This window comes from Leptinotarsa decemlineata, unplaced genomic scaffold, assembly GCF_025532065.1.
Source record: "Leptinotarsa decemlineata unplaced genomic scaffold, Ldec_3_MD MMD2_P_RNA_scaffold_9, whole genome shotgun sequence".
Taxonomy (NCBI): domain Eukaryota; kingdom Metazoa; phylum Arthropoda; class Insecta; order Coleoptera; family Chrysomelidae; genus Leptinotarsa; species Leptinotarsa decemlineata.
In genome coordinates, this window is record NW_027412536.1 from 4,470,559 (window position 1) to 4,487,357 (window position 16,799).

Here is a 16,799-nt window from a genome sequence, read left to right on the forward strand (position 1 = left end):
AAAACTGGGTTTTTTTAATTACTGCTGTGAAATGCTTTCTCAACAATTGATAACTACTGATAATGAAGCGTCGTCCAAAGCCTACTTGATCAAAGTGAGCGTTTCAAAGTCTAGATGAAAAAACCTAAAAGCTCTGTACTTCAAAAACGACTCTAGCAAAACATCAAGTGTGCTACATTTGTGGAAAGAAAATTTTAAGCCGCCATGATTTCGCATAATTCTGTTCTTCGACCAGGGTTATCTTCAGTTAATTGGTGTACCATTTTAATTTTGTATACATGATTCGTCTTCAAAAGTCTCCACCCAGTAGAAGACACCTCACAAACATTCACGACGGAATAAGTAGACTGTTCAGGATTTACTACCATCTCACCAATTATTTGCACTTGCTGTTCTTCCGGAATGTACGGATGACCTGGGGGCTTTTTGTTATGTACACTACCGGTAGTTGTGAATTTGGATACAAGTTCCCCCAAATATTTTCTACAGATAGGAAAGTTACGCGTCGCACCGTAAATGAAAATCGCTTCAATTTTTTCTTCCAATGGACGAGAATTGACCATTTTAGAGATTGTTGACGTGGTACCTTTCTACTAGTAAAACCGAAAACTGAATGAGAATATTCTAACTGAACAATGATGTTCATTGTCGTACTGACATTTGTTGTCCTTTTTATAAACAAAAGAATAACTTAACACACCTTATCGGGTTGTTGAAATTGCCATATGGCAGATAAAAAGAATATTTATAGAAATATTGATATTAATGTGTTTGTCTACAGGAAATTATTAAATGTTCCGCCATTTTGTAGTAGGTGCAGATATTGACTTCATATTCCAGGGTTATAAAGTATTCGTCAGAAGCTTTAAAATGGTTTGTCACAAGACCCCCTTTCCATTTAATTTTTTTTTCCAGATGGCGCTCAGTCGCCGTCTTGAAAGTTTCATCAATTTCACTTCAAAATAAAGTATTCATGCATTAATTTCATTATCCCAAATTTCAATTTTTTGAGTTGACTCGTCAAAAAATATAAGGGGGGGACATTAAAGAAATGCACTGTATATAAGTCCGCAGCCAAAAGGTTCAATTCCCAAGGCCAACACAAAACATATTTTAATATTATCTACACCTATTTTGAGACGAAATTTCAAATTATTTCTTAAAATATGATAATGAATTCCCAGTAGGTAGTATGTTTTATTCCGTTTCCTGTCAGTAACGATATTGTTTAATAAGTGCCCTTTTCTCACAGGAGTGATCTGGAAATAACTGAATATTATTGTTGTCAATTATTTTGTTGCTATTCTCGAGTGTTTGATAGGGATAAATGGTAAATACGTTTGAATATTGCATCTTATTTGCCGAAGGATTTCCCAAAAATAGAGACTATATCATAATGTCATAAAATAATATTTCAATTAGGATAATTCATTTAAGAAAGATACGAGTACAGTAAAATGGTCTTTGATACCTAGCGTGTTTTGGATAATCTTCATACTCTGCTGTCCACCTAAAACAATTCTGAATAATTCTGAAAATATAAATGCTATTTCAATTCAGTTTGCTGAAGTTATAAAAAAATGCTACTAAAACACTCTTAATGAAGCCCGAAACACAACTTTCCTACACAGTACTATTTGGCGAAAGGCTGCAAAAAATAACTTTTTCTCTGGCTAATATCGCGACAGGTATTGGATTACATTTGAAGCCTAAATCAGTCGAATTATCACCTACAGACCAGTTCCGAAATATAACTCATCTGAGGACAGATTGCATTAAGACAGCACGACCATCTGGTCTTTCGAAGTAGGTATTACATCAAATTTCTACCGATATTGACCATATTCATTGAACAAGAAATTTGTGATACAATTTGTGTGATAAGTTTAAAAAAAAATGAAATAAGTAAAATATTTATATTGAAAGGTTTTATTGGAAAAAAAATTATGCAGATAATGTACTAAAAACTAAAAAATCATTCAGAAGGTCCTAGATAGCAGTCATCCGTGTTAGGTCATCCTGTCATCCTGTGTTAGGAATCACACGTAAAAGGTAAGACCTCATTAATCCTTAGCTCGCACAAGTTTCGACTTCTGAGGGTTGTCATTCGTAGGGAGGTGACAGCTGGTTAACGGAAAAACAGATTTTGAACAGAAAACAGACAGATCACACCACTCTCATCAGCAATCTACAGACCTGATCACTCAAAAAAAAAATCGTTAAGCGTAGTATTTACATATTTATTCAGATCACGCTAAGCGTAACGTATTATTTACATATTTACTCAGGTTACGCTACGCCTAACGATTTTATTATTTTTTTATCTGAGTGGTGTGATGACTGTTACCTTGGTCCTCCCGAATCATTTTATAGTTTTAGTACATTATCTACATCATTTCCATTTTTTTTAATAAAACCGTTCAAAATAGCACATTTTCTTACTTATTTCATTTTCAAGTTTTCACTTTTTAATTTTGTTCATTTAGTATTACAAGGTAATGAGTAATCCACCATTCTGTAGCTGCAGCCATCTTGAATTTGCATGTTTGTCAAAGTGTACTATACTATTCGTTTAGTTAAGCCCTGTCATTTGATACCCAGATTGAGGTAGTTGTGAAAAAATATGTAATCCGCCATTTTTTATAATGGATTTTCAGAATTTATCAAATTGTATTGTCATCAAAACTAAATGTGTGTACCAAGTATCAGATCAATCTATCAACAGGAAGGGGATCAAACTTCAATTACTAAATTTGACCCAAACAAACAGGGCACGCTAAATAAAACCATTTGAAAACTAAGCCTATATACTTATTCCTTGAATATATTGGGTTGTTCAAAAAGTTTTGTCCGTTTTAATGTCGTGTTTATGTAGCTTCATATCTCAATGAATATTTACTCTACTGTGCCGTGCTGTATACTGATCGATGGAGAATTTTGTACTCTATACAATACTGCTGTTAATTTTTTTTCCAAATTTGAATTTTTTGACACTTTTCAGCTCATATGATGTTAAGCAATTCTAGGCCAATTTTTCTCTACGTGCAGTATTCTGGATTGGAAACCATGGAAACCATGGACCGATTGCCTAGCCAGCTTGATCCCCAGAGCGTATTCCTTTAGATTTTTTGTCTGGAGATACATGGCCAGCTATCGAGCCTGCTATCGAAAGTGCTCGCGCATATAATAAGTAGGAGTCATTAAAGCTTCAAATGAACAAATGTTATTATATATATATATATATATATATATATATATATATATATATATATATATATATATATATATATATATATATATATATCACTCAAGTATTAAAAAACTTGAAAAGTCTCACCTGATTACTTAACGGAAATAAGTCGACTTCATTCTGATTGAAATGTTCTTGACGGCCAAAAGATGTACTACTGGGTTCGGCATAATTTTTTTTTCCACCGTCATTTTCTCCCATGCCCCAACTGGCTAAAAAGAAAACCATTCCCCCTTGCACGGATTTCTAAAATGGCTTGTAGCGGAAACCTGAAATGAAAAACGTTTATATTTAGATTTTCCATTTTTAAACTGATTTCGGGAATTCTACGCGGAAGACACAGAATTCCGAAAACAAATGCTCATGATTAACGGTATATTTGCTTGAATTGGCAAAAGTGTTGTTTCGTTCATTCAGGAATAACTAAATCTGTCACCGCCTAACACGATATGGTTTTTAAGTGGATAAAAACATATTTTTCATGATAAAAATCTCGATGAAAATTGTGCCTTAGGAACATTTCTGAATTAGAGAGTTATACAATTATACAGTTATACTGTGTTAGGAATCACCTCGTTAGTCCTTAGTTCGCACAAGTTTCTCAACTCCTGAGAGTTGTCGTTCGTATGGGGGCGACAGCTGATTAATGGAAAAACAGATTTTGAACAGAACAGATTACGTTGTTTCTGGCATTCAAAATTTCAAAAACGAATTCATAGTTTATTGGAGCCATTATATTATTCACAATGAAGAAACAATTATAATAATAATAATAATTTATTGGAACTATTCGTTCCCCGCCATCAGGCTCACACAAGCGAATGAGCCTGATGTAGTCCTACTCGACCACCTGAGCAAGACGATATTTGTCGTGAAGTTTTCAGCTCCTGGCGAGACGAATGTCGTCCGAAAAGAGAGGAAAAACGGATAAAATATCGAGATTTTTTTTCGAACTCCGCAGAATCTATCCAGACCACTCTGTCAAGATGGTTGTTCTGATTATTGGAATCCTTGGTGGAATGATATCCTCTCTACTCTCGAATTTTAAAATCATACCGGTCTACCGCACTAAGGCAGAAATCTTAGCCGGACAGATGCAGAAGGCTGTCATTCTTGGCCCACTGCGCTTGCTCAGGGCACATGATTCTCGGACCCAATGATCATTTACCTCACGGTGTGAGGAGTGGTCGTTGGTTGATAATGCTGGCGCGCCCTCCCGAATGTATCGGGACTTCGAGGAATAGTGTCTGGCCAGTGCATACTTCAGTTAAAAAAATAATAAGAAGAATAATGTTTATTTGCATAATAAAATAAAATCTTATAAAACAATATAACACATGTACAAAAAAAATAAACAGAAAAATCACAGAAGCAGTTCAAACTGCTTGTACGTTATGTATAATGACACATCCAGGTAAAGTCATATTTGGGTTCTTTGATAAGTTCGGTAAATGACATAATTAGAAGGTAAATGACATAATCAGGAGGTACCCTTTTTTTCCAAATACTCACTTAGAATTCATCATATTACTAAAAATATTACGTCCCGCCTTGAGAATCCAGTCTGTTAAAGAATTTTTGAATTATCTAAATTTTTCAATATTCTGAATCTCATGAGGTATTTGCTTTTACATTCTTGGTGTCAGGTAATTGACACTTCGTTGTCCAATCGTTTTGTCACATGAACATGCATGAGTATGTTCATTCAGAAAAGTTGTCGGATGTCCATGATTTGAGCTTCTTCATATAGGAGATCACTGCTATAGTCACGTTTTTCGGCAAATATTAGTTTTAGAATCAATTTTTCAACCACATTTACGTTGAAAACCTATTTCGATCAAACCGAAAATGAACCCAAGTCGAGAATTTCAAATAGACTCCTGTATATTTTTAAATCATTCAATGGAATATAGAATACCCTTTTCAATGATATAAAACAAATAAACCTTATTTTTCAAAATGGCGCTAAAGGCGCCATTTTCTCCAAATTCAATATTGGAAATATTGTCGAACAACTGGATGTACTTACTGAGAAAAAAAGACGACGTTTGCTCAACTTTTAAATAAAAATTTAACAATTGAAATTTTTCACCAAACCACGTACTTTTCGTTGATTTTTTATTGCTATTTTTTACTGCACTTATTTCGAAAATTTTATAAACTACACCTTACGATTTGATCGCCACAAATCTATTTTTAAAAAATATCTCGTTGTTCCGCCAATAAAGTAGCTTTTTAGTAGTGAATTACGTAATTTTTTAAAATAAAGTTTGTGGAGATCAAATCGTAAGTTGCAGTTTAAAAAAATTACTATGGATATTCATCAAGTAGCGGCCGAATCAATCAGAAAGAAAAAAGAAAAAAAAGTGAAAAAATATTTGAAAATCGTAAGAGGAAGTGGTATTTTCAAACTCTAAATGTCAGTGAGATATTTAGGGGTAACTGAAATAGCTAATTATTGAAGCGAACTTTCAAAATATTTCATTAGAAAAATCAACATTTTAACAATATCAAATATGTTTTATTCAGGGAGTGATAAAATTAAATTTGAAACAGAGGTATATTAAGACTGTGCTCCTGTGGAGTGGGGGCAAACATATATGCCGATATTAAATGAACAGTTAATATAAAATGACAACATCTTAAAGGGTCGCTGTAATAAGGTTTCAAATCAAGGTCTAAATTACAATAAATCTTATTTTTCAAAAAAACCTTATCGTTGAAAATGGTTGACGTTATTGAAAGAAAACAATTCTACACCATTTTGTGAAATTTATTGCTCCAGAATGTTTCTAGAAACGCGACGGTATTTTTAAGTATTTCAACTTTTAAGCTTAACCAGATTTCGGCTAAAATACTACAAATTCAAAATGTCACTTAGCTTAGTGAGTAGTTACAAATAGAAGTTTACAATTTCAATTCATTTGGCCCACGAGTATCTATACCATAGTTCATGAATTTTGAGATTCTCGTATTAATCTCAGAAAATGTTGAAAAGATTTTTTATAGATTGTGTGAAAAATCGCGTATTCTCGATGAATCACGTCAAAGTCAAGAATTAACTCATTTTGCCGTCTGACTCCGTAACTTCCCCTTGTATTAGAATTTGTATTTTGCAGTTTGAGTTTATAAAATCTATTATTATCATTATTATTATTATTGATTACTTGACCCTCATTATGCTAAGTAATGATCCCTGAAGACACATATAAAAACATCAACATAGCGTTTCGCTAACTCAATCAGCAAAACGCGCGTCGAGAGACATACCGACACTATAACTCACAATTTTTAGTAACAAATTTAATATAGAATATAATATATAATAGAAAATTTAAATACAGAAAACTCACCGAAGAGACCTAGACCCGGTTCTTTTGTTGTAAATGATTTTATTTCAAATTTTCACGAAACGTTAAGTGCTAACAATATCAGTGCGAGTGTAGGCCATACTATGAAACTTTGTGCAATAATGCTAGTTGTTTTGAAAAAAAACTGTTTGCAAAATACCACAACCAGATCGACCAGCATTGGATATTGATCTGAATCTGAAGCGGGAAAGGCCTCAAAGTACATGTTTTTTTTTCCTTCTTTCTTTACATAGGTACATCAGGAAAGATGGTCAACTGGTTTTACTGCAACCTCAGTCGCACCTTTTATAATCACGCTTATCGAAAGTTCTGAAAGATTTGTTGAAGGTGATCTCTTAATTTTCAATCCAAACCAGTAATTATCGGGTTTGGTACAATCATTATGGCAAAAATAATATGTTAATTTACTGAGAAATATCCACATATAATTATATTGTAATGACGTAGTATATAAAAATAAAATTAAGTGTTTCAAGATGAATTCAATTTATAAAATACTACAAATAAATGCAAAAATAATATCAACACAGCGAATGTAAAAAGTGCCTCCTCTCTTCCCTAACTTTTGAACGTGACAAGATATCAATGAATAAAATATACATAGAAAGATATCATCTTCAGTATTTTTTGATAAGAAAGACAATATCGTTGCATAATTCGTCGCCGAGAGGGTGTATTCACTTCCTTAAAATAATGGTTTATTCAGAAATTAATTTTTTACAGTATGAAATGTCCCGCATCCCTCACAAACATCTAGAGACGTCATAGTAGCTAATATGATGTCCCTTATTATTTTGTCGGAATTCGTGAAATCTTTCAGGTTTGTCTGCCGATCCATAAAACATATAAAACTACTCATTACTCGGCCACGGCTGATCCGAGTTCCAAAAATAAACAAGTGTTGGAATAGACAACTGAAGTACCTATCAAAGGTTATTTTGTCCGATTTTGAAATCTTGTCCAGTTAAAAAGTTACGTCCACATTGTATAAATATACATTTTCATTCGAAAACCAGAAAATAATGATATGATAAATTGTAAAATTCATGAATTGGCATTTTAAAATAAAGAAACAAAACAATCCCCATAGTAGTTATGATAACCAAATGACTATTTCATTTTTAGCATCATTGTTACCTGTTATCATTGTTATTTGAGTAAAAATAATTTGCAAACGAACATATCAAAACTATATTGTTTGACGTAATATAATAAAGTATTATTTCATCTATCAGTGGCAAATTTTATTGATTCTGTTCATATACTCGAAAACCCGAATCATATTTTTTACAATGGATACCATTAAGTATAAGTTATGCACGAGATGCAATCCATCGCTTTATGCCCTGCACGTTAGGAATATCCTGCGCTATTGTTCAGCGAATATTACTGAGTTTTACTCCAACACCAAACCTCGACACGTGTTTCGATCATCAAATGATCATCTTCAAGAGGAATAAACTTAATATGCATGCAATATTTTCCTTATTTGTACCATATAGATACCTCTGCCAGGTAACTGCTTCTTAATTATTTTAAATTAATTTTACAATGTTGCCTTATTCTCTAGTCTTCAATTAATTTTACTGATGATGAATGTTCAATCTTACTCTTGAAGATAATCAGTTGGTGATCGAAACACATGTTGAAATGTGGGAATAAAACTCCAGTAATATTCATGTGGCCTTACGTAATAGTCCGGTAAATCTGATAATTAAAATATTATTTCAACAAGCTATATTGCTCGGTCTCAAAATCTTGCTATCGAAATTATTATGTTTTTCAGGTGAATTGTGAATATTACATTTTTATTATTTATCCTGAATTTGTCAGCTCTAAAATTTCTACAAGAAAGCAGATTGTTTTGTGGTATTATTTTTATGTTAGATATTTTAAATTTAATCGTATTCAAGTTATTTCATTTTCATTATTATTGAGGGTTTTCCAATCGGTGTTTTCCAGTTGGTCTTCTAATGTACGGGTCTTTTCCAATCCACTTATACTCATAAAATTCAATATTTTCGAATATCTTTTCTCAAGCAACCCGTATATTTGAGTTTATTTCACGTAAATATTGTAAGCTACAAATACCTAGATTTTCAATTCCTTAATTGTTCCCTGTATCCGTTATCTTGGGAATTATCCGCTATTATGACCTTTCCTACCTATGTTAATCCATACCTCTCTCTATCGCTACAATGACGAATCTGACCCCCTTCTCCAACTCCCGACGTGAAACATTGCATTTTGTAACATCATTCATTACGTGTGAAGGCATCTAGAATATCATAAAACATGCCTGTTATTGTTAACTTGTTGTTGTTAACTTGCCGTGTTCATTGAGATTTGTTAGACAAGTTAACAACAGCAGGCATTTAGATGCCTACGAGAGTGGAGAAATGAGTAAACATAATAATATTATGAATAACAATGGTGGACCAATACCTAATTCGATTTTCAATTATCAGAAATCATCGACTTTATGTTGATGATAAACAGTACCTTGCACTGACGAGTGGCCAAACAGCCCGAAACCGGTCTGCAAGTGTGTTCCCAAAATTGAAAAATCTATTGCGGCAGTTGTATCGCCAACAGTATAGTCTATCCATTCCCAATTGGAACGGCAATAAAAATAAGAGCACTACGAGGGGTGTTCATAATCACTGTCCGGCAAATGGGAAATGACTACCAGTGCTTTTATGTTCGAAGCGTCCCTGGTACAATCATAAACATTTCTGGCCTGTGGCTCGTAGTCGCCCAGATAGTTAGTAAACGTGATATCAAATTTAGTTGAGGAATAAAGGCTCGGCTAGCTGGACCGGCTGAATACTAATTATTTGGCCGTTTCACAATACTTATTTATAGTGCCGTGTGTTCTTGGGGTTAGGTGAGGTAGTGAGTGGTTTGGCAAACCGATTTTTGTAAACTTTTTCTGGAGATCAATTACCCTAACACCAAATTGATATTTTTGCACTCGACGCGCGTTTCGCTAACAAGGTTAGCATCTTCAGGAGAAACAAATTGATACTGAATCTATCTGTTTATATACCTAAATCTGAATCTGTTTATATACCTAAAGTTTTTAGGTCTGATGTGGATTTTGTTTGTTAAATGATGATTATCCTAATTGATTTTTCGGTAATAACTAGTGGAACCACTACCTGAATATTAATTTTTCAACAATAGATTAAAAAGCAGACAAATTAATTTGCATTTTCACTAGTTAATTACTGAAAAATCAATTAGGATAATCATCATTTAACAAACAAAGTCCACATCGGACCAAAAAACTTTAGGTATATAAACAGCTAACCCTTGTCTTTAGATTCAGTATCAATTTGCTTCTCCTGAAGATGCTAACCTTGTTAGCGAAACGCGCGTCGAGTGCAAAAATATCAGTTTGGTGTTAGGGTAATTGATTTCTAGAAAAAGTTTTCAACTTTTACATCTCATCGTTGAAATCGATTTTTGTGAAAATCTTAGTGTTTTTGGGTACTTTCATCAATATGGCTTTCTGGAGACCTTTTGAAACAAATGATAACATTACGTGTGAGGAATCTGTGTCAATCAACAGGGATCCGGAATTTGAAAATGAGGATTTACATGTTCAAGTTCAGTGAGTAATTTTAAATATTCATGAATGCTTGAAGAAGGAAAACTGTCACACTTCACAGAATGCTATTGTGAATAGAATATGCGAGTTAACGAAACTATCTCGTTCGACAGTTCTTCGAGTCATTAAAATAGGAGATGTCTGTCATTGACCATGCAATGAAACGAAAACAAAGGAATAAAAAATTCGCAAACAAACAACAAATCGCAAAAAACAAATCGCAAACAAACAACAACAAACAACAAAACAAATCTTTAGAAACTCTACGAGGTGTCTTATTGTTTTGTGGTTTCAAATATAAAAAATTGAACAATCGGATGGTCATAATGGAATCGACACGCATTGTTCAACTCCGACAAGAATATTTGAGGAAAATGAAAAGCTACCGAGAATCCAGCAGACATATAATCTACCTCGACGAAACTTGGTTTGACACATTTGATGTTGTCAAATATGGCTGTGTAGACGAAACCAAGTATTGTGCTTTGAACCCACCTTCTTCGAGGGGAAAACGTATTATAATTTTCTTGCCGGGAATGAAAGTGGTTTCGTACCTAACGCTTTGCTTCTGTCGGCCAAAAATATAAAAGATTCGTCTGCTGATTACCACGAAGATATGACTGCGGCTTTATTCGAAACCTGGTTCAGTGAGCAGCTTCTCCCAAATATTCCTCCGAACTCGGTTATTGTTATGGATAACGTTTCGTATCATTCTCGGTTATTGACTAAAATATCAAACAATAACACAAAAAAAGCAGATATTGTTGATTTCATGTGAAATCATGACATGGAAATATCCGAAAAGATTCCAACGAAAAAGTTATTACTGGCGACCATAAAACAACGTAATTTCAAAAAAGAGTATATTATTGATTCGATGTGTGAAACACGTGGTCATATTCTCTTACGTTTGCCTCCATAATATTGTGTGTTCCATCCAATTGAAATGGTTTGGGCCACAATGAAAGAAAGCTTGCGGAAATGTAATCAGTCACCGACTTGCTTGACAATATAAGGCGAGTGGTGAATGAAGTAGGTAATAGTGATGTGTAGAAGAATTGTGTGGCCCACGTTATAAAATCCGATCGTTATTCAACTCGATGATGATTTCACCTCATCCGAATATAGCGACGAAGAATTTTGATTTTTCTAGCAATTTTATTGGCCTCTATCATTTTGTAAATATATGTTTGACAAGAATTCGGTGTGATTATTTGTGTTTTCATTGTATTTTACAGTTTTCGACTCGGAAATCAACTACCTTAAATTTCGAAGTTTTTCATAATCACCCATGGTGGAAAAATTCAGTTGAGATAACTTTTTCATGGGGTGATCAATTGCTGTGATTGTAAGAATAAGTAACTGAAAAACTACCACTGAAAAATAATATGCCGACGCCTATGTCGAGGCGGGAATTCCTTCTCTGTGCTGTTCCAATTGATATTGGAAATACTATATATGCAGAAATAACTTCAGTGAAGAATACTGCACTGACACCTGTCGGATATGTTTCAACGCCCTTCGTGGTATTAGCCAGGGGAGTAGTTGTTTTCTAATTGGTGTCAATCCATTCACCTACAATATAGGGAGTTGAGACTGGCCTGAACGAATTGTTCTTCTAGATGATTTGATCAATGCCTAATAGTATACTTTATAGCTTGTTGGAATAATATTTGAATTATCAGATTTACCTGGCTGTTACATAAGGCCACATTGTAAAATTAGTTTAAGACAATTAAGACATAGGTACCTACCAGAGGTATATATGGTATAAATAAGGATCAAATGGTAGTTTAATCTTTCTCTTGAAGATAATCACTTGATGATCGAATCACGTGTCGAGGTGTTAAAAGTAACAATTTGGTATAATATTCATTACTACATCAAAGGTTCCAAACAGTGCATCACAAGTGCTATCGTTCAGTGATATTCGAGAAAAGAATTGAATACGCCAGAAATGTATGAGTACTTTTATTATTGCCAAATGGGGTGCCAAACTTACTTTTGAATTGCATTGCATTTATATATAAATTACCATAATAATTAATTTTGATGCGATCGAGTTTTTTGAGTTTTTACGAAATGTTTAGTGTAGAGCGTGTCAGTTACTCAAATGATACTTCAATGATTCTAATTATTCCATAATTAATAACACGACTTCATATTGCAAAATCCATTAAAAACGTTCTTTAATCTCGTATTGCATTTGAACAGCTTCTTTTTTGTCACTAGTTGATGTAAGCTCATATCTAACTGAGTTATTTGTAACGGCTGCACATAGTGTGTAATATTTTCCCAATTTACATTTCCTTATTTAAATCGTGGCGGGTTGTGGATTTATGTAGGATGCTTCATATTAATTCATTTGAATTCAGACACATCGAAAAGTTCCTTTCAAAATTCTTGCATAAAATTCAAATATATTTATAACCGACAGTAATTCCTGGATTTTCTATATTTTTACCGCAGCTGTAGAACACTTCGAATTTTAACTACATATTCTGAAAATATCTATGCTTTCTTAGGAATGTAACTAAACGGAAATAGTCCACAAAACATAATTTTAATCAAAATATGCAAATAGTCATTTTGAATGGTAAATGATGATTTACTCTTTTTGAGTGTTATAAATAAGTTGCAATTCATAAGTTATTACTGAGTCAATGAATTGAAATATCCAAATTAAACGAATATATCACGATACAAAGGCCAAATATACAAATAAAGAAGAACAGGAAACTAGGGAGTCGGGTGGGAAAAAAAGGTGTGGCAGACCAATATTCATGGCTGTAGGAAGTATCAACAGAACTATAATGTGACAATGGAAAGCTAAAACCAGATATACAAAACTTATCTGTTTTCACCTGAACGCAAGTTAAGGCACCTAAGCGACGTCTTCTATTACGAAGACTCGTCGCAAGTAACTCCCCATTTATGAAAAGCAGAAATTAATATCATTTGATCGGGATGACCACCGATAGGCTGGTTTCGGAGTACTAGCTCCTCGTCAGTATCTAGAGGGTCATTACTGACGGAGTGAACATTTAATAACATTTGAGACGTCACTCTTCGAAAGACAGCCTTTATTCTTTCATTCATATTTTCTAGTATGATTGGAAGAGTTTCGTAAACCTCTTTTCAAGTATCCCCATAGAAAAAACCAAGGCAAGTCAAATCTGGTGATCTCGCTGGTCAATTTTGTGATCCTCCCCTACCAATCCATTTATTCGAAAACAGATTGTATTACCATTGATTTAACCCGTTTTATTTCATCCTGGACATAGATGTCACTACACCCGTGACTGTGTTGGAAGTTGTCTTTGTAATCACAAGGTCTTCTAACGATGCCTTGAATCGGCTAAGGAAAATATTTGGAACCAACAGGATGGAGCACCGCCTCATATTTGCGGGATTGCCTCTAATGGGCCATATACCTTTGGCCAGTACGTTTCCCCGATCTATCATATATGGACTATTATGTATGGGGACATATGAAAAATATTGTATAAGCAGACTCTGAATGAATATATGTCATTACGATGTCATCGATGACATAAGCAGATCAAGCTTATTCCGTGACATTAAAAAATCGTAATTCGTGAATGGAGTGTGTGTATTTTCTATAATGTTATCCAATTTGGTACTGAAGAGCCTTAGGGCAAGTGTCTTAAGGCGAAACATCGGTGTATACCAGTGAGGGTGACAGTGTTCTATGTGAGTACAATTTCTTACCATTCATTCAAAGTAGAACTCATGTGAATGATATCTGATTCTTATTCCACAAAAAATGTTTGAAATACAAACTGAGTAGAGAAAAGTATCTTCTGTATAATTCAGTGTTCATATAGAAGTATTTGTTTCGAAAGAATTTTTTCTTTCGTATAATTCAATGTTTAGGTATATGGAAGTAGCTGTTTCAGGAGGACTTTCTTTCAGTTTGTGTCTGAAAGTTACTTCTTTGCATGATCTACACATCCATGTATAGAGTTACTTCCTTCCTTTTTTTTGGAAGACTCCCTTTTTTTGTATCAAGATGGAGTAGTAGAATGCCAAAAACTTTCTTTCCCAAAAATTAATCACTCCAAAAAAATATAACCCCTCCAATTCAAATAAGATTCCTCTTGGCTCGGATTAAATCAAATAGGTGAATGAATGTCATTACGATGTCATCGATGACATAAGCAGATCAAGCTTATTCCGTGACATTAAAAAATTGTAATTCATGAATGAAGTGTGTGTATTTTCTATAATGTTATCCAATTTGGTACTGAAGAGCCTTAGGGCAAGAGTCTTAAGGCGAAACATCGGTGTATACCAGTGAGGATGGCAGTGTTCTATGTAAGTGTAATTAGTTACCATTCATTTAAAGTAGAACTCATGTGAATGATATCTGATTTTCATTCCACAACGAATGTTTGAAATGCAAACTGAGTAGAGAAAAGTATCTTCTGTATAATTCAGTGTTCATATAGAAGTATTTGTTTCGAAAGAATTTTTTCTTTCGTATAATTCAATGTTTATATGAAAGTAGCTGTTTCAGGAGGACTTTCTTTCAGTTTGTGTCTAAAAGTTACTTCTTTGTATGATCTACACATCCATGTATAGAATTACTTCCTTCCTTTTTTTGGAAGACTCCCTCATCCTTCTTTTTTTTTGGTATCAAGATGGAGTAGTAGAAAGCCAAAAACTTTCTTTCCCAAAAATTAATCACTCCTAAAAAATATAACCCCTTCAATTCAAGAAAGTAGAATATTGTTAGAAAAGTTTTATAAGCATTCAACGCCCTAGATGCCGATGAATTCAGTCATGCTTTAAATAACATTTAATGACGAGAGTTAATAAATTCCTGGAAATTAACGAAAATATTCACGAACATATTGTGAAATGTTTTTTATATTTTGTGTGAAAAAACAATGTTTTTTTTTAATTTTCACCCTTTTATAACTGAACATTTTTTATTTCATCATTCATCGTAGCTTGTAGTTTTATGGTGACCATGAGCATGTTGTATTTTTTCAAGAAAAACTGAAATATCTCATGAACGGTTGATTTTTGATACAGCGAATATTTCATATAAACGAGTCAAAATCATCTCGTATTTTCAAAACTCTCCTAAACTATATAGGGTTCCATTTGAATACACTGAATTTTGGTCACCTTTTATACCTTCAAAATTAGTCATCGATTTCGAACACCTTAAATAACATTTTAGAAGTGTTACTCCTACAAATCGATGGAATAATAGCTTATTTATGTATTCTATCAAACTTTTGAATTTTATGGGGAAATAATCTCTCGAGAGCTGGTTTTTTTAGTAGACAAATTAATCTCGAGAACGATTCATTTTTGGTATAGGGTGTATTACATAAACTAACATTAATTATGACAGGTATTGAAAAATGTGAAAATATACAGGGTGTTACATTTGAATTAATGAAGTTGGTATCAACTTTCGGTGTCCCCAGAAGTGAAGACATTCGATAAAACATATTAAAAAATCTACATTTGCCCAATTTGTAGAATATAAATTTTATTATATTTCAAAATACGGCTAACCGACAGTCATTGCGCTGCATCCTGTATATATCTCAATGTACGCAAAATTAAAACATACGCCTTAACTTCTGAAAAACACAAATAAATAATCGTAAATATGTTGTTACAATCGTTAAATATTTCAAGTGTAATAGAGATGATAATGAAATTATATTTACGTTCAATTGCTTGTTTGACAATTTCTTCATACCCGAAATAAATTGCTTTAGACTAAAAAACGAGGTCAGGAGATAAATACATAATTACATTTGCATTTACAATGTCGAATTTGTTTTGGTTTTTGCTACTTCAATGGCAAAACAAAAATTTTGTATCAGATATTTAATAAATAAATTGAGTATTGATGCAGGTTTCCGTTTCTTTCTAATATTCTGTGAATATTTCATACCTAGTTAGGGGATTTCTATTTTTAATATATTATTCGCTTATATCCCTACATTAAGCATCTGTACATTAGTTCTTGAATTATTAAATATGAAGATATATTAATTAGTGCACCTACCTATTATTACTCTCATATGCAGGACGGAAAATCAATTTCAAATTAGGGTGGTGTTTACGGATAAAGAACAAGTGAATATTTTTTTTTTTGGTGAAAGTCTTGAGCGTTTATAGCCAGTGAAGAGAATATGAGAATCAATCAAGTGAGTCTCACTTTGTTTATTTTAATTTCATTTACGAAAAATGAAGTAGTCTATTTCATCAGTTCGGACTTCCATTGTCTAACATAATATAAATTGATTTGAAATCCCTGATGAAAAAATAAAAAATTAACTGAAAATAACAATTTTACTATTGTTATTTTCGGTTTAATTTTTTAAAAATTTTTACAGGGATTTCAAATCAATTTATATTATATTAGGCAATGGAAATTCGAACTGATGAAATACACCACGAAACATTGTCAACCACCTTCAAACATGAAGTAGTTCATAAATTTCGGTTTTCGATAATAAAATTGCTCAAAGACGTTTTTCAAGGTGTTGTACTATATATATTTGACAATGGG

The 16,799-nt window shown here is 33.1% G+C and overlaps 1 protein-coding gene across 2 annotated transcripts in view; it reads right to left on the reverse strand.

Annotated features, from left to right (window-relative positions):
• Nucleotides 1–16,799, reverse strand: part of Ip6k (Inositol hexakisphosphate kinase) — a 94,124-nt gene that overhangs the window by 53,807 nt on the left and 23,518 nt on the right. The window contains exon 2 of one of the 2 annotated variants that reach the window (XM_074170491.1): nt 3,338–3,519. In XM_074170491.1, coding sequence (XP_074026592.1) covers nt 3,338–3,478 — 141 coding nt within the window. In that variant the 5' untranslated portion in view covers nt 3,479–3,519. Of the gene's footprint in view, nt 1–3,337; nt 3,520–16,799 lie in introns of those variants that run through there. The other variant, XM_074170492.1, reaches the window with a different exon arrangement.